A 23,658-nucleotide genomic window follows, 5' to 3' on the forward strand; every position below is an offset into this window, starting at 1 on the left:
CACTGTGGGCTCAGGGTTTGTTCGTCTGTGCTGGTGCCAATATAAGAGATTGGGGGGGGGGGGGGGGACTCTTCCTTCCTCTTAACTTTATCTCAATAGACTCTCCAATCTAGGGTTGCAAAATTCCAGTAACTTTCCCCAAATCCCCTGGTTTTCCAGAAATCCTGGTTGGAAAAATCATGGAATTTAGGAGGGAATAAGCAGGAAATCTGTGAATCCCCTAACCAGGATTTCAGGAAAAACGTTTTGGGAAAGTTATTTCACAACTCTACTCCTATCAGCTATTGCTTTGTACATACTACAACACAATAATCTATACTGTAAAAAAAAGAAAACGTGAAACAGGGAGAATCTATAAACTACCAGGCAGGTTGACTATGGAGAGAAATGTTGAATATGAGTAGGAGGACAAAGGATGTGATAGATACTGTATGGTCAATGACATGGATTAGCTGACACTATGTATCCATCCTGATACTCTTGAAAAGTTTGCTGTTGTGATTCAGAGACAGCAGGAGGTGAGATGAACAACCTGCTGAATCTGGCACTGGGATGAATGGTGAGATGTTAGGGGCCATAATTGTCCTGATTGATTCCTCAGCCTGCTCATGCATGCAGAACATCTTACCTTGGGATTTTCCAGTATTCCAGACTCGTAGCTGTTGAAACAGACAATGAGAAGGTATGTTGGTGAACACATTCATTCCCTTTGTCATTCTACAGCAGTGTTTCCCAACTAAGCACACCTAAATCTATTTTTCAACTAATCATCAAGCCCTTGATAAGTTGAATCAGGCGTCATTGTCCGGGGAGACAACAAAAATGTGTGGCGTTGGGGGTACTCAAGGACCGGAGTTGGGATGCACTGCTCTGCAGGATATAGCTAATGTGGGAGACAAATGACCAAAAAGGGCCAATAACGCCTGAAAGTTACTAACTTTTCTTGTAAAAAAAAAAAAATTAACCAGGAAGTATTGTGAGCATCATTGGTGTTCTTCTCACCTGATGTGCATGAGGTTGGCATCCATGCTCCAGGGTGCTTTACGGGTGACGGGCACAGGGATGCCATGTTTCTAGGGGTGATGGAAAGGTCAGAGAAGAGTCAATGATAACAGTATATTAACTGGGTGACACTTCAACTGAGACCACTCTGAGCAATACATTTTTATCTGCTAAATTCTGAATAGTTAAACCAATCATATCACCTCCAGCTGTTCTTTAACAATTGTGATTGTTGATTTGTCTTAAAAATCTGGTCATTCCATTATTTATTTGAGTTCAACGTTGTAAAATAAAATCATGGGAAGGGAGAAAAGCTTGATAAAATGGTGACTGACGCACACATGGGACTTTCAGCTCACTAAAAGGCCCTGATCCCCCTCTAGTGGGCATTGTGGAGAACACCACCTCATAGACAAACTGCCAGGCAACATGTTATGAAGAGAACCTATCATAGACTCACTGTCAGGCAACGTGTATTAGGGGTGTGAATGTTTAAATGACATTGGAATCTTGCATTTAAGAAAAAAAAAATCCCTAACCGTTTTTTTTTTTTTAAAGCTGCAATATGTAACTTTTTGGGCAAGCCAACAAAATTCACATAGAAATGTGAGTTATATATCTGTCATTCTCAATGAAAGCAAGTCTAATAAGCGGTAGATATAGCGCTCATAGAATATATCTATGCTTCCCGTTTTTAAGTTTCTTTCTTGCATCTTTTACTATCGGTTTTGTACACCAACTTCAAACTGCTGAAAACACAATATTTTGGGTTATGCAACAAAATATTTCACAGCGGTTTAGACGGTACAATGATTCTCTACACTACATTCGCTTGTCACATAAACTGAAATTAGACAAACTACTAGAATTTTAGCAACCAGGAAATGGCGGAGCAAACAAAATTCTAATCACAGTACAGGTTCCGATCATCATAATTAAAGAAAAAATAACAATTTAACAAAATGCCTAACATGCTGACCAAACAGCTCGCGTTTCGTGCTTTGTAAAATAAATGTACACATACACGTTATTTAAATCATTGCACCCACACGTCTGCATAGCCAGTCGCTAAAATAGAACTTGGTTCTATTTGTGACGCTTGCTTGACGCGCTGCAAGTCCTGCCTCTCCCGTCTCCTCATTGGTTTTTAGGAGCATATACCCACGTCCCATCTCCTCATTGGTTTTTAGGAGCATATACCCACGTCCCATCTCCTCATTGGTTTTTAGGAGCATATACCCACGTCCCATCTCCTCATTGGTTTTTAGGAGCATATACCCACGTCCCATCTCCTCATTGGTTTTTAGGAGCATATACCCACGTCCCATCTCCTCATTGGTTTTTAGGAGCATATACCCACGGGGGTGATTGAAAGATGAACTGAGGTCCACTCTCCAGTCCAGTTGGTAGTGGTTATGCACCTTAAAGTTGGTTGCCAAACACAATATAAAGTCCAATGAATATATTTCTAGAAACAAACTCGGTTTACCCTTTTATCTGTGGATTAATTGTCGGAGTAGAGGACATTGTGTATTTCAGGTAAAATAACAACCCAATGTTTATATCCCAGGACAAATTAGCTAGCAACAGCAAGCTAGGTACCTAAATTGCCATAAATGTTTAACGCTTTTCGACTTGTCTACAAATTAATATAGTTGCATATCCTGATCGCGTCTGGTGTGGGTGGACAAAAATCAACATGAGCGCAATGGCGGACGCACGCGCGCGAGCGGTCTGGTCAGCAGGTTACGCAACGATGCTGTAACGTTTGTTAGAGGATATATGCATCTTTCAAATGATTTGCCACGGATATAATGCGCTCAGCACGTCATCGTTGTTTACAGTTGGGAAAGTGGCAGAGTCAGACAGGGACGTGACAGCAGCGAAGCCCTGTATTGCAATACTTTGAGAAGTTAAATGAGAAAGTGGTAAAATAAATGCGAGGTGGAATTGAACTATAGTGGCAAGGGAGGCATCGCGAGACCCAAGCCGTTGCTGGCAGCAGTGTGATAACGGATGGAGTGAGAAAATCACAGTGCTGATTACAGAAATGATTGCAGTTTATATGCAGCCACTGTCAATGGTAAAAAATGTAGGCTTCAATGCACTGATGGCATATCTAGAACCAGACTACAAGATGCCAAAAAAACGTGACGGCCCGGATGGAGAAATTGTACAATGATTGCTCTGCAAGTACAAAAACCAAACGTGGCATTAACAACATATTGTCAGAGGTCTATGAACACGCTGTCATGCATCACTGCAGCGAGCCATCACAGTGATGAGAAGTGGGACATGTACTGCCGACTGAGAACATGGAGGAGAGGGACACAGCAGAGAACCTAAAATGGCATTAACTACCGTCATTGTTGAGTGGGAGGGGGACAGCAGTAAGGTGATTGCCGTCTGTTTGGTAGTCAGGACTGCGCTAGATTGAATGGCACTGCCCCCTAGCGGTCACACACAGGACCAAATGTGAATTGTGAATTCACGTCACTTAATACTTTTTTAAAATCATTTAAACCATTTAAAAATGGCAGTTTAAACTTTCAATTGTTTACATAAGTCATATCCCTAATGTGTATGAAGAGATCCTATCACACACTCACTGCCAGGCAACATGTTATGAAGTGATCCTATCATGTGGAAGTGTTACCTCGGCATACTCCATCAGATCCTTCCTCCCAACGAAGCGATTGTAGAACTCAGGGATCCTCCATGGAGCAATAATCTGAGCGGGAGACAGAGAGACGAGCGAGGGTTACGCATGTCATTTGTATGGTGCATTATCTGAAGTAATGTTGGATGATGGGACAGTCATGTTGTGTAGTTACAGATGTGTTAATGGAGAGGGTCTGGGGAAGACAGAACTCACCTTAACCTCAGGGTAGAGGGCATAGCAGGTGAGCTCGAATCGGATCTGATCGTTGCCCTGAAAGCCAGTTAACCATTCAGACACAAAACACTAGTAACATGTTCAGAAAAAATCTGAAAACTACTAGCAAAGACAGAGAGATAATCAAGCAGGTGATTTCTCACTCACCTAAGACAAGTTAAGGTTCAAATCACTTACAATGGTAGTTGAAAACGCATATAAACTGACAAGCTTCCAGTGAGTGACTTCTTGCAGTTACTGTTGGTTGAAGGCTCAATTCAGTGGCATTTGTCTCCATCTACAGTTGGAGCAGGGACAACACTTCTCCCCACAGTATCGTAAGACTGGTGGCTGACTAATGAATGCCATTGTGGTAGCTGAGGGCTATTTGAATGTGACCTTCCCACTCACTCCAAAAGCTAATTGGGAAAACATTCAGATTTCAACAAAACAGACAAACATCTAAAATGAACCTTGGTAGATGTCAACAATTTGCTAATGGCTCCACCTAGCTTTACGGGTTCATCTCGGGCTCTCTCCTTGTTGATTGACCCCTCACCTTTCCCGTGGCCCCGTGGGAGACGTACTGGGCTCCCTCCTGGCGTGCGATCTGGATCTGGCGTCGGGCGATGCAGGGCCGGGCCACTGAAGTGCCCAGCAGGTAGCGGTCCTCGTAGATGGCGCTGGCCTGGACCGACGGCCAGATGAACTCCTCCACAAACTCTGCCCTCAGGTCCTCGATGAACACCTATACATGGAGGGAGGTTACACTTGAACCATTCGTTGTAAAGCTTACGTCAACAATATTTCACTAAATGCTCCTTTGACAATCTTAATACACAAGCGCAATCAGTTGAGTTCACCTGCAATGGCTTTGCTTTGTGTTGAGAAACTTTTGCTTACACATCTTAACTGGCAAGGCAGAAAGAGCGCAGACCTCTCCCAGTGTTAGCTGCTAAGAAGACGACAACCCAGACCTCATATCCTCACTTATCTTTGATAACAATCAAAATACGATTTGCCTGCTTAATCATTTCCCGTAACTCTGTGACCCAGATGTCAGGACACATAATTCTAGACATCAAGAACTGACAATCCAACCTTGAACTGGCTCATCACTCTGTACCCAAAGTAGCAAATGTATCACTGTTCTCATTGTTCAATTGAAAGTTGTATCAGTTTCATATCAACCAACGTCTAAATGTATTTTTATTTTTGCATATATACATACAGTACCGTGAAATAATTTGACCCCTTTTTAATTTTCTAGACTTTTGCATATTTTTTTATACTGAATGTTAACAGATCTTCAACCAAAACCTAATATTAGATCAATGGAACCTGAGTGAACAAATAACACAACAATGACATACTTATTTCATAAACAAAGTTAGACAACACCCATTGTCCCTGTGTGAAAAAGTAACTTTCCCATAACACTCAATAACTGGTTCTGCCACCTTTAGCCCCAACCAAACGCTTCCACGAATTTTGGCTCACTTCCATGCAGAACTGTTGTAACTCAACGACATTTGTGGTTTTCCAAGTCCTGCCACAACAGCTCAATTGGAAATAAGTCTTGACTTTGACTAGGCTATTCAAAAACTTAAAATATGTTGCTTTTTTTACATTTTCATTTAGACTTGAGGGATTTTTCTCAGGTTTTTGCCTGCCATATGAGTTCTGTTATACTCACAGACATCTTTCAAACAGTTTTAGAAACTTCAGAGTGTTTCCTATCCAAATCTAATACTATGCATTTCCTACCTTCTGAGCCTGAGTAGTAGGCAGTTTAATTTGGGCACGCCTTTCATCCGGACGTCAAAATACTGTCCCCTACCCTAGAGAAGTTAACTAGGCAAGTCAGATTAAGAACACATTCTTATTTTCAACGACGGCCTAGGAACTGGGGTTAACTGCCTTGTTCAGGGGCAGAACAACAGATTTTTACCTTGTCACCTCGGGGATTCGTTTTTGCAACCTTCCGGTTACTAGTCCAACGCTCTAACCACCTGCCTTACATTGCACTCCACGAGGAGCCTGCATGGCAGGCTGACTACCTGTTACGCTAGGGCAGCAAGAAGCCATGGTAAGTTGCTATCTAGCATTAAACTTATAAAAAAAACGATCAATCTTAACATAATCACTAGTTAACTACACATGGTTGATGATATTACTAGTTTATCTAATGTGTCCTGCGTTGCATATAATCGATGCGGTGCCTGTTAATTTCTCATCGAATCACAGCCTACTTCGACAAACGGGTGATGATTTAACAAGCGCATTTGCGAAAAAAGCACTGTCGTTGCACCAATGTATCTAACAATAAACATCAATGCTTTTCTTTAAAATCAATACACAAGTATATATTTTTAAACCTGCATATTTAGTTAATATTGCCTGCTAACATGAAATTGTGTCACTGCTCTTATGTTCATTGCCTGGCTCGTTGCCAACTAATTTGCCAGAATTTTACATAATTATGACATAACATTGAAGGTTGTGCAATGTAACAGGAATATTTAGACCGGTTCCACTTTCACTGAAAGAAAAAAACTTTTGTTTTCGAGATGATAGTTTCCGGATTCGACCATATTAATGACCAAAGGCTCGTATTTCTGTGTGTTTATTATATGATAATTAAGTCTATGATTTGATAGAGCAGTCTGACTGAACGGTGGTAGGCACCAGCACGCTCGTAAGCATTCATTCAAACAGCACTTTAGTGCGTTTTGCCAGCAGCTCTTCGCAATGCATTGCGCTGTTTATGACTTCAAGCCTGTCAACTCCCAAGATTAGGCTGGTGTAACCCATGTGAAATGGCTAGCTAGTTAGCGGGTGCGCGCTAATAGCATTTCAAACGTCACTCGCTCTGAGACTTGGAGTAGTTGTTCCCCTTGCTCTGCATGGGTAATGCTGCTTCGAGGGTGGCTGTTGTCGATGTGTTCCTGGTTCGAGCCCAGGTAGGAGCGAGGAGAGGGACGGAAGCTATACTGTTACACTGGCAATACTAAAGTGCCTATAAGAACATCCAATAGTCAAAGGTATATGAAATACAACTCGTTTAGAGAGAAATAGTCCTATAATAACTACAACCTGAAACTTCTTACCTGGGAATATTGAAGACTCATGTTAAAAGGAACCACCAGCTTTCACATGTTCTCATGTTCTGAGCAAGGAACTTAAATGTTAGCTTTTTTACATGGCACATATTGCACTTTTACTTTCTTCTCCAACACTTTGTTTTTGCATTATTTAAACCAAATTGAACATGTTTCATTATTTATTTGAGGCTAAATTGATAGTATTTATGTATTATATTAAGTTAAAATAAGTGTTCATTCAGTATTGTTGTAATTGTCATTATTACAAATAAATCAATTTAAAATAAAATAAAAAAATCGTCCGATTAATCGGCATCGGTGTTGAAAAATCATAATCGGTCGACCTCTAGTAAGGGGGCAATTACTTTTTCACACAGGGGAATTGGGTATTGCAAAACTTTGTTAATGAAATAAATAATATATATTTTTGTTATTTGTAAATTCAGGTTCCTTTTATCTGACAACATTCAGTATCAAAAATATGCAAAAAAAGAGAATCAGAAAAGGGCAAATACTTTGACGGCACTGTATGTAATTCAGAATGACTAATCTTGAGACTCGAGAAGAAGGAAATTGCTCCTTTTAGTCATGTTTTGTTGTTGTTGCCACCATGCTATTGGCCTTGGCTTTTTAGCCTCTGGTACTATTAGCCTATGCATTGCTTGTTTATAATTTGTGTGTATTTGTATTGTATCCGCAAGAGATTCTACTGCACTGTTACTTCAACCAGATCCTGGAACTCCTCTTTAACCTTTTCTACCGTGTCCTCCACACCACTAAGATACCTTGTCTTACCAATGTCATGATGCTTAGACTCAGCTTTATACCTTCTTTGCTCCAAGACTCTCTGCTTTCTTCTTTGCAGCATCAAAGTCCTCTTCTTGTCCAATATTGGCCTGCAAGAAGAGAGTTTGTTACATCTAATCAACTGGTGCCTAAAATAGTATACTACAGCAGTGTTTCAGTGAAAATGTTTAATGTTCTCCAAACTTCATTAGCATGTTTTCTACGAGAGCACTTAGTCAGAAAATCAGAGTTTTGAATTCTGCCATAACCTCTTTGAATCAGCTATTTTCTCAAAGGAGAAGAGCATGCAAACATTTAAAAACAATATGCTACTTATCCTTCTATGTATAAAATGTCTTGCACAACTAGCAAAATTTGTTGACGCGATTGGAGAAGTAGTCTCATTTCACACAAGCATACTTTTTTCCACTTTCCCTCTTCTTGCTGCTTCTCCTCAATTACCTTTGACCTTTTTCAAAAGGAGGCCAGAGAGGACGGAGGAGAGAGGACTCAGGAGTTGAGCAAATTTAATTGAAAAAAGGCCTGTGTTTTCATCACCGGTCCTTCTCGCCAGGGACCAAAGCCATTCCTTGTCACGGATTGGCTGCTGAAGTCCCATCGCCCACCATTTTAACATTCAGGTCACATCTATACATGATAACACTGACATGCTTCCACACTGCTGCTCCATGAATATCATGGGGGGATTTCTGCTGAGATTGTTGATTAACCATGTCTTTTTTTCTTTTGACCGGTTCATAAACTAAGACTTAACAAAACCGGCTCAGACGGAAAATCAGGTGCGGAGTGAGCCGGCAACCGCAGAATTTCTACCATTAACTTACAGCGCCTTCAGAAAGTTCAGACCCCTTGACTTTTTCCACATTTTGTTACGTAACAGCCTTAATCTAAAATGGATTATATATTTTTTAAATCCTCTGCAATCTATACACAACACCCCATAATGACAAAGCGAAAACAGAAATACCTTATTTACTAGGGATGCATGATGTATATCGGTATTGGCCGATATTAGCTAAAATGCCAACATCGGCATCGGCCCGATGTCTAGTTTAACGCCGATGTGCAAAACCGATATCAAAGCTGACGTGCATACCTATATAACGTAGGTACATGATGTAATGACGCCGCGTAAAATGTTGCGCTACACGTGCAACACAGCATTCCTAACCTAGCCCACAATGTCTGCTGTGTGGATCGAGCAGTCATTTGAAAGAGTAAGAAAATTTCAGCGAGACAACTCAAAGGCAAAATCCATTAACACCAAGATAATGGAATTCATTGCCCTTGACAATCAACCCTTCACTGTCGTGGGCGATGTTGGCTTTCACCGACTGGTCGAGCACCGGTACACGTTGCCCTACCGGAGTTACACAGTAATAGCATCACTGCTATTAGCTTCACGACATACTATGGAACGCCGTTTGGGTCTTTACATGTCAAAAATGATACATGTCAAATAACACTATTTGACACGTCAAATAACACAGTTCTATTATAGAATGTTGTGTGTTCTGAATTTGCACATGCAAACCAAGCGCCACCACTACTATCAGTACCACTGTCAAAGCTAAACAAAAAAAGTCTGCAAACAAGTAAGCACCGGCCACGAACGATGTGTTTATAATACCGCGTTGGTAATAAAGCATCATTTGTTCGACTGCAACTTCTAGGGTAGCTAGCTTGGTACCTAGCTAGCACCAATACAACCAGCCTGAAAACAATGACCAGTAGAAACTGCAGTCATTTTCATTATTCTTAGCAATGATTTAGGAATCCTTGTGAGTAAGTATTAGCGGTGCCACGCGCGCCTAGCCAGCGTTGGCGCGCCGCCTCCCGGCCCAGCACGATAGCAGCCGCGCCACGGCTGTGAGGCACGGTGGAATTTGCGGTTTGCTTTCAAAATAAAAGTAACTCTTTGAAGGTGATGCAGAAGGTTACAATTGGTGGAATCATGCCATATTCAGACTAGATAATGTTAAACCAGGTAGGAATGTGAAGCAATGAAATGGGGTATCAGTCTACTCGATGACACCCACAGAACACAACTGTGAAGATTTTACGCAAATATTAGCGTTGTAGCTCTTATCGCGGGACTGACTGTGTGAAATCACCTCCCCAGTCAGCCTATTGTGTGTATTGGCATTCATATTGCACTGTACAGCTTTACCTAAGGATTGGGGATCAATGAAATGGGGTAACAGTCTGCTCGTTTCCCAACGTCCTCCTCTGAGTTATCAGACTCCAAAAACATCCACGTCCCTATGATGCTCCCAATCACGGCCGGATGTGATACAGCCTGGATTTAAACAAGGGACTGTAGTGACGCCTCTGGCACTGAGATGCAGTGCCTTAAACTGCTGCGTCCATGTGTGTGTTAACTATTTAACTGTACTAGAATTCTTTAAAAAATGTAATATCAGTATCGTTTTTTTTTTTGGCAAGGAAAATATCGGATATTGGTATCGGCCAAAAATGTCATATCGGTACATCACTATTATTTACATAAGTATTCGGACCCTTTGCTTTGAGACTCGCAATTGAGCTCAGGTACATCCTGTTTCCATTGATCATCCTTGAGATGTTTCTACAACTTGATTGGAGTCCACCTGTGGTAAATTCAATTAATTGGACATGATTTGGAAAGGCACACACCTGTCTATATAAGGTCCCACAGTTGACAGTGCATGTCAGAGCAAAAACCAAGCCATGAGGTTGAAGGAATTGTCTGTAGAGCGCCAAGACAGAATTGTGTCGAGGCACAGATCTGGGGAAGGGTACCAAAACATTTCTGCAGCATTGAAGGTCCCCAAGAACACAGTGGCCTCCATCATTCTTAAATGGAAGAAGTTTGGAACCACCAAGACTCTTCCTAGAGCTGGCAGATGGAAGCCACTCCTCAGTAAAAGACACATGACAGCCTGCTTGGAGTTTGCCAAAAGGCACCTAAAGGACTCTCAGACCATGAGAAACGAGATTATCTGGTCTGATGAAACCAAGATTGAACTCTTTGGCCTGAATGCCAAGCGTCACGTCTGGAGTAAACCAAAAACCATTCCTACGGTGAAGCATTGGTGGTAGCATCATGCTGTGGGGTTGTTTTTCAGAGGCAGGGACTGGGAGACACATCAGAATTGAGGCAAAGATTAACGGAGCAGAGAGATCCTTGATGAAAACCTGGTCCAGAGAGCTCAGGACCTCAGACTGGGGTGAAGGTTCACCTTCCAACAGGACAACAACCCTAAGCACACAGCCAAGACAATGCAGGAGTGGCTTCGGGACAAGGCTCTGAATGTCCTTGAGTGGCCCAGCCTGAGCCCACTTGAACCCGATCAAACATCTCTGGAGAGACCTGGAAATAACTGTGCAGCAACGCTTCCCATCCAACCTGACAGAGCTTGAGAGGATCTGCAGAGAAGAATGGGAGAAACTCCCTTAATACAGGTGTGCCAAGCTTGTAGCATCATACCTCAGAAGACTCAACGCTGTAGTCACTGCCAAAGGTGCTTCAACAAAGTACCCAGTAAAGGGTCTGAATACTTATGTAAATGTCATAAATGTATTATAAATGTACAACATTTTCCAAATACCTGTTTTTGCTTTGTCATTATGGGGTAATGTTTGTAGATTGATGAGTGAAAAAAAAAAAAAAAAACGTTCATCCATGTTAGAATAAGGTTGTAACAAAACATGTAAAAAGGTCAAGGGGTCTGAATACTTTCCGAATGCACTGTAGATACCATTGACTGCCGTTGTGCCTTTGAGCAAGGCACTTCACCCCCTACAATTGCTCAAATGGTGCTGCACTGCAGCTGACCCATAGCTTTCAGGCCCTTAGTGTGTGTCGGGTTGTGAGCATAAAGACATCTGTTCTCTGCAACTTCATGGACAATAAAGTACAACTCTCTCATTTAATCAACTAAAAAAATGTGTGGGGGGGGGGGGGGGGACAAGCCATTGTTCCACACAACTGAGGTAGCTGTGCCTGTCTTTGTCTGCCTCTGTGGTATTCTGAATGCTTGCTTGGCAGAGGTTTTTCTATCACAACCTAACATGAGCAGACAGGGATTTCAACAAGAAAAACAGGTTGCCGATTGGTACAGTGCCTTCCTGTCCACCCAAAACCAACAGGAGGTGCCATAGCCCTTCGGCATACCCACCCCTTTCTCTAGCCAAACAATGAATGAACAGTTACATGAGAAAATTCTGCATTATGTGCAGTTCTGAACTGGCCTAAGGTCAAAAAGTTAATCTAGACTGCTTTTCACCAGCATTATGCAGCCAGATAGCACTTTTGTGGGGGGTTAACTCACTGCTATGGTGAATGAATCCCTTCTTTGCAAATATCTAATACTGCATGAAATGAACATTCACTGGGGTTTCAGCTGCACAAGTGAAATATTTAGGCTCTAATAGGTTGACCTACAATAAAGGAGAGCACCAACTGGATGGCTGTGTGCTGTCCGACCCCAAGTTATATTGTCCCCACCTGTCACACACACAGACTTGTCCCACATATAGCTACTTGTGTGTGTTCCTTACCAAGTATGTGATGACATCATATCCCTCTTCCTTCAACCACACCAAGATACAGGAGGTGTCCAGTCCTCCGCTGTAGGCCAGAACCACTGTGCCTTTCGACATGATGATAATATTCAAATGATGCCGTCAAAGGGGGCTGTTGTGCCTGGGGGAGAATTATACAAGGAAAATACAGAATTTTTCCATACAGAAAATTAATTGGAATAATACAATTACGGAAATCTCCAGTCATCTTCTATCCTGAACACACTGGCGTATTCATAAGGCTGTGACTGGATGCAGGGTGGAAAATGGAAGGATGATGAAATCCATCCATTTTCCTGAAAGAATATCATTATGGAAACTAGTAGCAATCTCCAATCACATTACAATGACTATGGTTACAAACACCAATCAATATTTAATTGAGAGCAGGTTCCAAATGCTTGCGCTCATAAATGCGCACATGTAAACCACGCATGTTATACTATTAAGTATTTTACTGTTATTCAACACCTGTTGTTAAGAAGCATGTGGCAAATGACGTTTGCTTATTAGCAACCTAGTTGGCTAGCTAGCTAACACGCTTCACTGAAATACCAACTGTTGCATTCGAATCAGTAGTTAGTTAGCTACCATGGACTCAATAATCAGCAGCAATCACGCACGATATGACCGTTATCCCGTTTGATATTTTGATAGCAAGCCAAATGTAAAGTTAAATATTTAAAATATAGGTGTCGCCATTTTACAATGATATATGTATTTACCGTTCTAAAAGCTTGACTGGGCGAAATGAAGTAGTCTTCTCTCCAGTCCAGTCTCCACGATGAACGGAACGCGTGTGCAAATGTATTGGCCAGTGCGCAAGATTTTATATACAGCTGCAGCCTTTCACTAATAGTATCGCCATCTACTGGCCGTGGTTTATTACCGATGTGAACTCCTCCTTTCCTCCTTTACTAACTTCCTTTCCTTTCTGCTCTACTGGCCGTTGTTAACCCCTACCACATACAAGTGAACCCCTCATTTTCTTTCCTAGGTTCCTTTCTGCATTTCTTTGCTCCCCATTTCCTAGCTCCTTTTATTTTCTTCCTTTCCTGTCTACTGGCTGTGGTTAATTCCTACCACATACATGTGAACTCCTTTTCTTTCCTAGATTCCTTTCCTCACTCCCTTTTCATTTAATATCCAAGCTACCTTTCTTTTCCTCCTTTACTAGCTTCATTTCCTAATTTCCTTTAATTCCCTACCTCCCTTCCTCATGTCCTTCCTAGCTTATTCCTTTAGAGGAAAGAAAATTAAGGAAGCAAGGAAAGGGAACTAGGATAGCTGGAAATTAACTAGGAAAGGAGATAAGGAAAGTGAGATAGGGATGGAGGAAAGAAAAAGGTGGTAGGGAAGAAAAGGAAGCTAGGAAAGGAAAAGTTCACATGTATGTGGTAGGGATTAACCACAGCCAGTAGGGGAAAGGAAGTTAGGAAAAGAGGAAAGGAAAGGAAGCGAGGAAAGAATGAAAGGAATATAGAAAAGTAGGAGTTCACATGTATGTGGTAGGGATTAATCACAGCCAGAAGATGGCAATAGTATTGGTTTTAGTGACAGGTTAGTTTTACTCACAGGCTGCAGCAGGGCTGCAGTAATTGCAAAATTTGGGAACACCAACAGCCAATCAAAACTCGACCACCTTTGGCGTGGGTGTATGAAATGGGTGTGATGAGTCAGAGAATCTGCTGTTCCAGCCACTGCCTATCACCAAGGGAGTACCCCAAAACTCTACCTAGGCCCCAGGCTCTTCTCAATTTACATCAACAACATAGCTCAGGCAGTAGGAAGCTCTCATCCATTTATATGCGATGATAGTCTTATACTCAGCTGGCCCCTCCCCAGATTTTGTGTTAAATGCTCTACAACAAGGCTTTCTTAGTGTCCAACAAGCTTTCTCTACCCTTAACCTTGTTCGGAACAACTCCAAAACAAAGGTCATGTGGTTTGGTAAGAAGAATGCCCCTCTCCCCACAGGTGTGATTACTACCTCTGAGGGTTTTGAGCTTGAGGTAGTCACCTCATATAAGTACTTGGGAGTATGGCTAGATGGTACACTGTCCTTCTCTCAGCACATATCAAAGCTGCAGGCTAAAGTTAAATCTAGACTTGGTTTACTCTATCGTAATCGCTCCTCTTTCACCCCAGCTGTCAAACTAACCCTGATTCAGATGACCATCCTCCCCATGCTAGATTACGGAGACGTAATTTATAGATCGGTGGGTAAGGGTGCTAGGATAGGTGGAAATTAACTAGGAAAGGAGATAAGGAAAGTGAGATAAGGAAAGGAAGCTAGGAAAAGTTCACATGTATGTGGTAGGGATTAACCACAGCCAGTAGGGGAAAGGAAGTTAGGAAAAGAGGAAAGGAAAGGAAGCGAGGAAAGAATGAAAGGAATATACAAAAGTAGGAGTTCACATGTATGTGGTAGGGATTAACCACAGCCAGAAGATGGCAATAGTATTGGTTTTAGTGACAGGTTAGTTTTACTCACAGGCTGCAGCAGGGCTGCAGTAATTGCAAAATTTGGGAACACCAACAGCCAATCAAAACTCGACCACCTTTGGCGTGGGTGTATGAAATGGGTGTGATGAGTCAGAGAATCTGCTGTTCCAGCCACTGCCTATCACCAAGGGAGTACCCCATAACTCTACCTAGGCCCCAACTGTCAGTAAGAGTGTCAATGATTGAGTCTTTGAAGAGATGGAGATAAAACTGTCCAGTTTGAGTGATTGTTGTAGCTCTTTCCAGTCGCTAGCTGCAGCGAACTGAAAAAACGACCGATGCAGGGATGTGTGTGCTTTGGGGACTTTTAACAGAATGTGACTGTCAGAACGGTGTTTTATGTGGAGGATGAGGGCTGCAGTAGATATCTCAGATAGGGGAGAGTGAGGCCTAAGAGGGTTTTGCAACAGGTATACAAAGATGACCAGTTTACAGAGGAGTATAGAGTGCAGTGATGTGTCCTATAAGGAGCAAATCTGATGGCCGAATGGTAAAGAACATCTAGCCGCTCTAGAGCACCCTTACCCGCCGATCTATAAATTACGTCTCCGTAATCTAGCATGGGTAGGATGGTCATCTGAATCAGGGTTAGTTTGACAGCTGGGGTGAAAGAGGAGTGATTACGATAGAGTAAACCAAGTCTAGATTTAACTTTAGCCTGCAGCTTTGATATGTGCTGAGAGAAGGACAGTGTACCATCTAGCCATACTCCCAAGTACTTATATGAGGTGACTACCTCAAGCTCAAAACCCTCAGAGGTAGTAATCACACCTGTGGGGAGAGGGGCATTCTTCTTACCAAACCACATGACCTTTGTTTTGGAGTTGTTCCGAACAAGGTTAAGGGTAGAGAAAGCTTGTTGGACACTAAGAAAGCCTTGTTGTAGAGCATTTAACACAAAATCCGGGGAGGGGCCAGCTGAGTATAAGACTATCATCTGCATATAAATGGATGAGAGCTTCCTACTGCCTGAGCTATGTTGTTGATGTAAATTGAGAAGACAGTTGTGGCTGCTTTACGTGATGTGTTGTCTCTACCTTCTAGCCCTTTGTGCTGTTGTCTGTACCCAATGATTTGATCCATGTTCTGTGTCGCTACCATGTTGTTGTCATGTGTTGCAGCCTTGCTATGTTGTTTTCTTAGGTCTCTCTTTATGTAGTGTTGTCTCTCTTGTCGTGATGTGTGTTTTGTCCTATATTTCTATATTTTTTAATCCCAGCCCCTGTCCCCGCAGGAGGCCTTTTGCCTTTTTGGTAGGCCATCATTGCAATAAGAATTTGTTCTTAACTGACTTGCCAAGTTAAATAAAGGTTAAATAAAAAGAAATGGGTCAGAAGGGGAAGACCGGCCCCTGGTTGTGAGTTTAGCCAAAGATTAATACAGCAAGAATGATAAACTCAATATAAAAAGACCCATTTTGAGATCAAGCTGATGCTTTTTTGCAATTTTCCATGACGTCAGAAAAACAATTAAAAATACTATATAAACTTCTGAAAATCAATAAACTCAGGATTTTTATTTCCTTATACAGTATAAAGCAAAAACACTGAACAAAGGAAAAAAGGTGATTGCTGACTCTTCAGTTCTGCTTGCTTCTTTAGATTGTAGAATATGGCGTTTCACAAATGTCAAACTCCCACTACTGCCCTGTTAAAATACAGTTACTAGTTAGGCATTTGCCCTAGATGTACAAAACAAAGAGCCAAAAAAAAAGAGTTCTGGTGCTAACAATTGTTTCAATATTCAATCAAGCACAACTTCAATCCACCATTTTGAATAGTAGTATACAATGCACACATCCCCCACAACTCATCTCCATATGCAATCCATTAGTCACAGCCATGGGACTGGATGTGTGTAAGGATGAGGCCCGGGGCTTCTGAAAAGCGGGGAAGATGGCAACCTATAGAGTGAGGGAGAATCGTATCGTAGTCAGTGCCTGAGGTCTCAGTATTGATATGAGCAAGTCACAGATGGTCCAACAAGCAGGAAAAGATTGGCGTCTTCCTTGGCCAGCAAACTGATACACCTCCTCACCACTGTTTTTCAGCTATTCACAAAGAACTGTTTCTTTCTGAAAGGTTATGATAACATCCATAAATACATTGTGATATTCATACCTCTCCAACACAGAAACAAGATATTTTTTTCATCCACCCATCACTCATGAATTAGTTACTTTGCACTTAACCAGTTTATTAAAAATCGGACTTTGTCCTTGCCACCAAAATAAAGGGGACATAAATAGGTGTATAAAATAATCCAGTAATGACCATATTGACCTCATAAAAACAAACAGCAGCTGGAAAACTAAATGTGAAAAAAGAAAAGGAGGAGACAGAACGGTGGAGGGAGAGGTTGCTGTGGATGGTCAGGAAAATGACGAGTACCCTGGGGGTCCTTGTGTGTCCTGGGGTTAGTGGTGTTTGTGCATCTCCCTCTCCCTACCACTCCTTCTTCTTCTCGTCCATGGACACCCCGCCGGGCCCCAGTGCTACGACCAACAGCAGCCCTCCGATGACGGACGTGGTCTGGAAGAAGTCGTACTTGAGGAAGTCATGCATAGGCTTGTAGGCGGGCACCGTCCAAAAGGCGTTGAAGTAGACATTGATGGCCAGCAGCCATATTACCAGGGTCAGGGCAGCCAGCTTGGTCTTGAAGCCAATGGCCACCAGGATGATGAGAGCCGTGCCCACCATGTTCTGGAGGATCTGGGGGAGTGGAGAGGGACACATGGGTCAGGAGTCAGACTGAACCACCAATGCTACAGTACAACCATTGCAGCAGATCCTGTCTAATGGAATGCGGCACATAGGCCGTCAAATTTCTAAATACCATACAATACTAAAATTATTGTTTATAATCTCAACAAAAACTATCAACACCCCACATGCATCAAAGCCAGGACCGAGAGACTGAAAAACAGCTTCTCAGACTGTTAAATAGCCATCACTAGCCTGCTTCCACCCGGTTACTCAACTCTGCACCTTTGAGGCTGCTGCCATATATACATAGACATGGAATCACTGGTCACTTTAATAATGTTTACATACTGTAGTGCTTTACTCACCTCATATACTGTATTCTATTCTACTGTATTTTAGTCAATGCCACTGACATTGCTCGTGCTAATATATATTTCAGAATTGATATATTTCTTAATTCCATTATTTCTCTTTAGATGTGTGTATTCTTGTGAACTGTTAGATACTACTGCACTGTCGGAACGAGGAACCCAAGCATTTCGCTACACCGTGTATGTGACCAATAGAATTTGATTTAATGCAAACTCAGCTTGATCTCCACATATTTCCATGAGAAAATGCATTACACAGCTTATTCTCCTCCGGCTTTAGTCCCTGCTGAGTGGTACCATAGAGGCAGGGTGGTGGCCTACTCACCGAGAAGAAGCTGGGGTCAAAGTGCAGCAGGGTCATGAACATGAGCACCAACAGGACTCTCCCTCCTAGCTGCATGTACTGCTTTGGTGAGCTCTCCCCCATGGAGGGGACGCCAGCGAACATGCTCTTCCCTTCTGAACGTGACTCCGCTAGTAACAGCAGGAGTCCACCACCAAGAGCAAGGTTCCTGATAGAGGAATGGGGGGGGGGGGGGGGGGGGGAAGAGAGAGACATTGTGTAGGAGGAGAGGGGAAATAAGACCAATACTTAGTTCAGCGCAGTGCTGCAGTACTCGAGTCTGACTCGAGTCCCGATTTTCATGACTTGTGACTTGCCTTCTTGTGGCTTGTATTTACACTTGAACTGGATAGGCTACTATGATAAGCAGAATATTAGCAGCAGTGGATGTGCTCAGCAGCGAGGGGTCTGTTCTCTCGCAGTGGGAAGGAAGCGCCACACCCGGCACACTCAGCCTACATCAGCTGGTGAGCTGAGGGAGCGCAAGCGATGATTGTGGGAAGGCAGACTCCGCTCCGATCATTGGCTACACATCACGCAAGCGACTCTCTTGCTTCCCCGTAACCACCAGTCACCAGTCTACTATTTAGCTTTGCCTGGTTAAGAAACACAAACTGCTTTACAAAATTGAAAACACTAGTTTTGCTATTCAACTCAATACAACAGTTTAGCCATTAGTCTCTCTCTGGCCTTGAGTATAGAAAAGTAGTCCATCTTTGAATGTGTTGCCTCGCCATACCCTTCCACTGCCCCCTGCATCCCATAGCCACGTTCTGATAAGCATCTCTTCACTTTTCATTTTGCAAGAACAAACATTCCACACCATCAGTGGGCAATTAAAAGAAAAGTAGCTGAAAGCCTGACTTATCATTAATTTATGTAGTAAATAAGTAGTGAAACACAAGACTTGAGTAGAACTTGTGAGCTGGTGATGAATAGTAAATTAGTTGTATTTATTTTTTTATGAGAGAGTGGTCATCTGGTGGCTACTAGACACAATTGCATAAGTCCTATTATAAAATTGATGGACTCGTGACTCGACCATTGGTGACTCGGACTTCAGCCATAAAGGCTATTGACTCGACTGACTCGTGCATAGGGGACTTGTGACTCAACCTCAAGGTTTAGTGACTCGACTGCAACACTGGTTCAATGTATGGGGGTATAAAATTAGTGGGACAGACAGACAGTGGAAAATGTACCTAAGGTTTTAAGACACTTAAACTAATATAATTGGTCATGTACAAGAGTCTAAAGTCAATTGCATATTTTCAATTTAATATGTAAAAATATTATTCATCAACTTATTGGAAGAGACCTACCTCATCAGAAATTTTATATCCCATAAAATACTGTATGCAACCGTCTGGAAAAAACAAGTAAAAGAAATTCAGCACGAAATATTACACAGACAGAAATTCATGAACATAGCCAGTGTCCGGGTTGTCAGCCATTTGAATTGTCAGCCCAAAATCACAGAAAGGTGCATGAAATGCAGTGCCAATAGATGAGATATTTCCTCACCTGTAGAGCTATGACTCCAAATAATCCAAAGCAAGCATACTGTACAAAATTTCTACTGAGGATAAGGACACACCCACCTGTTGCAGCGGGGGGGAAAAAGAAAGGCAGAAGGTTAGGATTGCAGAAACTCCTTCAATTGAACCACACAACTGTACCCCATCTTCCCCAAAAGGGGTGGCATTCCCACTTAATACAACTACAGTATCTTTCCCTAGCTTTCAAAGACAGCATGGGGTCATCATTCTACAGTCTTAGGCCCACACCACACTAACCGCTCAAATTAGTCGATAGTTAATGAATGATCACATCATGGGGATTGGGAAGGAACCCAGATTGACTTTCTACTGAACAGGTTTTTTTCAATCCATGCATGGACCCTATCTGGACCCATGCAGATCGCTGTATGTTTACATTGATGACACACACAGGCTAATGATCCCAGCCTTGCTCACCAAGCTGTCCTGTGAGGTTGAGCAGCACAAAGCAAGTGGCCAGGAAGTAGCCACAGCCCCACGTCGCCTCGATGTAGTCCTTTTGCTCGTTCCACTGGAACCACATACGGATGCCGTCCTCCAGGAAGGTGCTGATTAGACACAGCCGAGCCAGGTGAGGCAGGTACTGCTTCGTCACCCGCAAGAACTGGGTGAGAGAGGGGATAGGAACATTTAGGCCAACATTTGGCATACAGTACAATGTCATTTCAGCAGACAGTAGCATTGAAGCAATTCGGGAGAAGAGACAGAGTAGGCCAGCTGGTAGCATTTCAGCAGGGAAAAAGATGATATATATATTTTTTTTAACTCCCCTTTTCGATCTTGTCTCATCGCTGCAACTCCCCAACGGACTCAGGAGGCTAAGGTTGAGTCATGCGTCCTATGAAACATGACCCGCCAAACCGCACTTCTTAACACCAGCCCGCTTAACCCGGAAGCCAGACTCACCTGTGTGTCGGAGGAAACACTGTTCACCTGATGACCGAGGTCAGCCTGCACGTGCCTGGCCCGCCACAAGGAGTCACTAGAGCGCGATGAGCCAAGACCCCCCGGCCAAACCCTCCCCTAATGCGGAGCCAATTGTGCACTGGCCTATGGGACTCCCGATCACGGCCGGTTGTGATACAGCCTGGGATCGAACCCGGGTCTGTAGTGACACCTCTAGTACTGCAATGCAGTGCCTTAGACCGCTGCGCCACTCGGGAGGCCCTAGAAGATGGTATATTTAATGACAAGTTGGACCAATACAGGCTCTCATAGAAAAGCACCCTGCTTTGTGTCAGTCTCAAAGTACTACAGTACTAGGTTAGAAACATCTGCAGATACCGCAAGGCTCTCCAGGGGGTGGTGCAGTCTGCACAACGCATCACCGGGGGCACCCTACCTGCCCTCCAGGACACCTACAGCACCCAAGGCCAAAAAGATCTCAAGGACAACCACCCGAGCCACTGCCTGTTCACCATGCTACCATCCAGAAGGCGAGGTCAGTACAGGTGCATCAAAGCTGTGACCGAGAGACTGAAAAACAGCTTCTATTTCAAGGCCATCAGACTGTTAACAGCCATCACAAGCACAGAGAGACTGCTGCCTACATAGACTTGAAATCATTGGCCACTTTAATAAATGATTCACTAGTCACTTCAATAATGCCACTTTAATAATGTTTACATATGTTGCATTACTCATCTCATATGTATATACTTTATTTCATACCATCTTGCCTAAGCTGCTCTGTCATTGCTCACCCATATATTTATATTCTTATTCCATTACTTAGATTTGTGTGTATTAGATAGTTGTTGTGGAATTGTTAGATTACATGTTAGATATTGCTGCATTGTCGGAACTAGAAGCACAAGCATTTTGCTACACTCGCAATAACATCTGCTAACCATGTGTATGTGATCAATAAAGTTTGATTTGAGATTCTTTAAATTCTGCATAATAAATAGCTCCTGTTTCAGATTATTAGCACCTGTGACTACCCTGTGTGTGAAATCAATCCCTGCTCACTATGTTTAACTTGAACAAAAACCAACTGCCCTACATTCAATAAACCTCCATATGTTGGCTTCCCTCCAATACTTTGGAACTGATCATTGTCCATCTACTAAAGTACATCAGAAGAACAATAACCATCCCACAACACCTCCCACCATACAGTACACATCAGCACTGCCTGGTTCGAGGTGGCCTATCACAGTTCAACAACTCCCACGTCATTCATAGAGCACACGAATGGGAGGGACTAGCAGCCAATCAGAGAGGACCTAAAAGGTGCTGCTAAAGCCTAGTTGAGTAGCCTACATTAGATCAGAACTGTTTGCTTACAGCTTATTGGTGAGGAATTTTCAGCACTGCCTTGTTAAAATGTAGGACAGGCCTATCCTAAGACATGTTTCATGGCACAGCAATTTAAGAGGTGAAATTTCCAGATTACGCTATTTTACAGCAATGCTAAAATGTCAATGGTGTGAACAAAATATTTGGTATCAGCTGGCGATTATTCAAAACAGTGTTCAATAAAGTAGCAGGCCTATGTTACACCTTTACTTAATGTCTGTCCTGGGAGTATGTAAACTGGGCAAACAGAAAAGTTCACATGGATAGTGGTAGGCTATAGAATGAGAGGAAATAGCCCAGGTCTTGAAATATTGTGACTTCCTATCCACTGAAATACAGCACGATAGGGTTGTATTCATTTGACTCCCAGTCCAATCTTCAACCTGGGTAACAGCTCTGTAACCGGAACTATGGCCCTTGACACGGTCCCCTTATAGATCAGAATTCCAAGGGGATTGCAATTTCATCCACAGGGCAAAAAGCTAGACTTACCAAAGGGGCATACAAGATTTTGTTAACTTTTTCTGCCTCTGTCTTGTACATTACACAACACTCTTGTGTTCTTACACACACTTCATTATAAGAGTTGAGTGTGGTTTCTCTGTGGGGGAGTGAATTTGCACAGGTCTTTGCATAGGCAGTTAACTATAGTGCGTTACTGTGTGGCTAGCTGAGAATTGTAACTCCACCAAAACTCATCGCCACAACTCCATTGAGAATGAGATGTGAAGTAGTACAGTAACGGACGGTAACGTTAGCTTGCTACATATCGTGGAGTTGAGAATTCTAAGCGACTGTGTGGCCAGAGTTGCATCATTAACTAGTTAACCGGGAATTATGAATTTGAATCATTGCTTCCAAGTTCACTGGCTAGGTAACTTGCATGTGAGCTACCTAAATACAAATAGCTTGGGAAAGCACTATAATATGTGCAGTTGTATTCTGCTGCAGTAATTAGCTACATCATGCTACCTAACGCGTTTGATAGTTGGCAAGCTATGTCTACCTAACGTTATCTAGCAAATAATGCGTGTAACTAGCTAATTGCGCAAGTAATATTAGCTAGCTAGCTAGATATAAATGAATAACTCACTCAGGCAGCTGTGGCTACCTAGCTAGAAGCCGCTGTTCCTCTGAATCGGTCTGAAAAGTTAGCAACCTAGCTAGCAAGCCATTAGCTAGCTAACAACTAACTTTAGCCTGTGAAACAACGAAGTTAGCTACCTGGTCCGCCACATCTTCGGCTCGACTCATAAGCTCCTCCTGCCCCATGTCTAAAGAAACTGAGGCTTAGTGCTATAAGTCAAGAAACTATTAATTAGCTAATACAGAAGTCTTCTGCCTCCGATATTTACTTCAGCAAGTCTTGCCGGTCTCAATGAAGAGAAGGCCGCCTCTGCCCCACAATGCTTCACGTTGCTACGATGGCCCCCGTAGTTGCGCTATCGACTGCTGTGTGCCACGTACACTAATCCAGTGGTTCGTCGTTATGCCATGTTTGCGTCATGTAAACACAAGGC

At 42.7% G+C, this 23,658-nt stretch overlaps 2 protein-coding genes across 2 annotated transcripts in view; both read right to left on the minus strand.

Annotated features, from left to right (window-relative positions):
* ass1 (argininosuccinate synthase 1) overlaps positions 1 to 13,143 on the minus strand; it is a 33,941-nt gene extending 20,798 nt beyond the window's left edge. Inside the window, exons 1-8 of the mRNA NM_001141064.1 lie at positions 13,080 to 13,143; positions 12,331 to 12,475; positions 7,809 to 7,877; positions 4,437 to 4,625; positions 3,878 to 3,934; positions 3,659 to 3,733; positions 1,003 to 1,073; positions 629 to 659 (exon numbers count right to left, since the gene is read on the minus strand). Of these exons, the coding sequence (NP_001134536.1) occupies positions 629 to 659; positions 1,003 to 1,073; positions 3,659 to 3,733; positions 3,878 to 3,934; positions 4,437 to 4,625; positions 7,809 to 7,877; positions 12,331 to 12,432 (594 nt within the window). The 5' untranslated portion in view covers positions 12,433 to 12,475; positions 13,080 to 13,143. The remainder of the gene's footprint in view (positions 1 to 628; positions 660 to 1,002; positions 1,074 to 3,658; positions 3,734 to 3,877; positions 3,935 to 4,436; positions 4,626 to 7,808; positions 7,878 to 12,330; positions 12,476 to 13,079) is intronic.
* Positions 13,144 to 16,360: 3,217 nt separating this feature from the next.
* Positions 16,361 to 23,644, minus strand: surf4 (surfeit 4). Its single transcript, XM_014128746.3, has 6 exons — positions 23,363 to 23,644; positions 20,255 to 20,441; positions 19,803 to 19,879; positions 19,601 to 19,644; positions 18,261 to 18,447; positions 16,361 to 17,570 (listed from the first exon to the last, which is right to left on the minus strand). Exons 1-6 carry the CDS (start codon positions 23,408 to 23,410, stop codon positions 17,304 to 17,306), a joined length of 810 nt encoding a protein of 269 aa, XP_013984221.1. The 5' UTR covers positions 23,411 to 23,644; the 3' UTR covers positions 16,361 to 17,303.
* Between the last annotated feature and the right edge of the window lie 14 nt (positions 23,645 to 23,658).

The sequence above is a fragment of the Salmo salar genome, chromosome 11, assembly GCF_965601325.2.
Source record: "Salmo salar chromosome 11, fSalSal1, whole genome shotgun sequence".
Lineage (NCBI taxonomy): Eukaryota > Metazoa > Chordata > Actinopteri > Salmoniformes > Salmonidae > Salmo > Salmo salar.

Coding starts and splice junctions, on each gene's coding strand:
- surf4 (XM_014128746.3), bottom strand. CDS start 23,410: ATGGGGCAGGAGGAGCTTATGAGTCGAGCCGAAGATGTGGCGGACCAG. Junction 20,442..23,362: donor CCGAAGATGTGGCGGACCAG/GTAGCTAACTTC, acceptor TCTCTCACCCAG/TTCTTGCGGGTGACGAAGCA. Junction 17,571..18,260: donor TTGACCCCAGCTTCTTCTCG/GTGAGTAGGCCA, acceptor CCACTCCCCCAG/ATCCTCCAGAACATGGTGGG.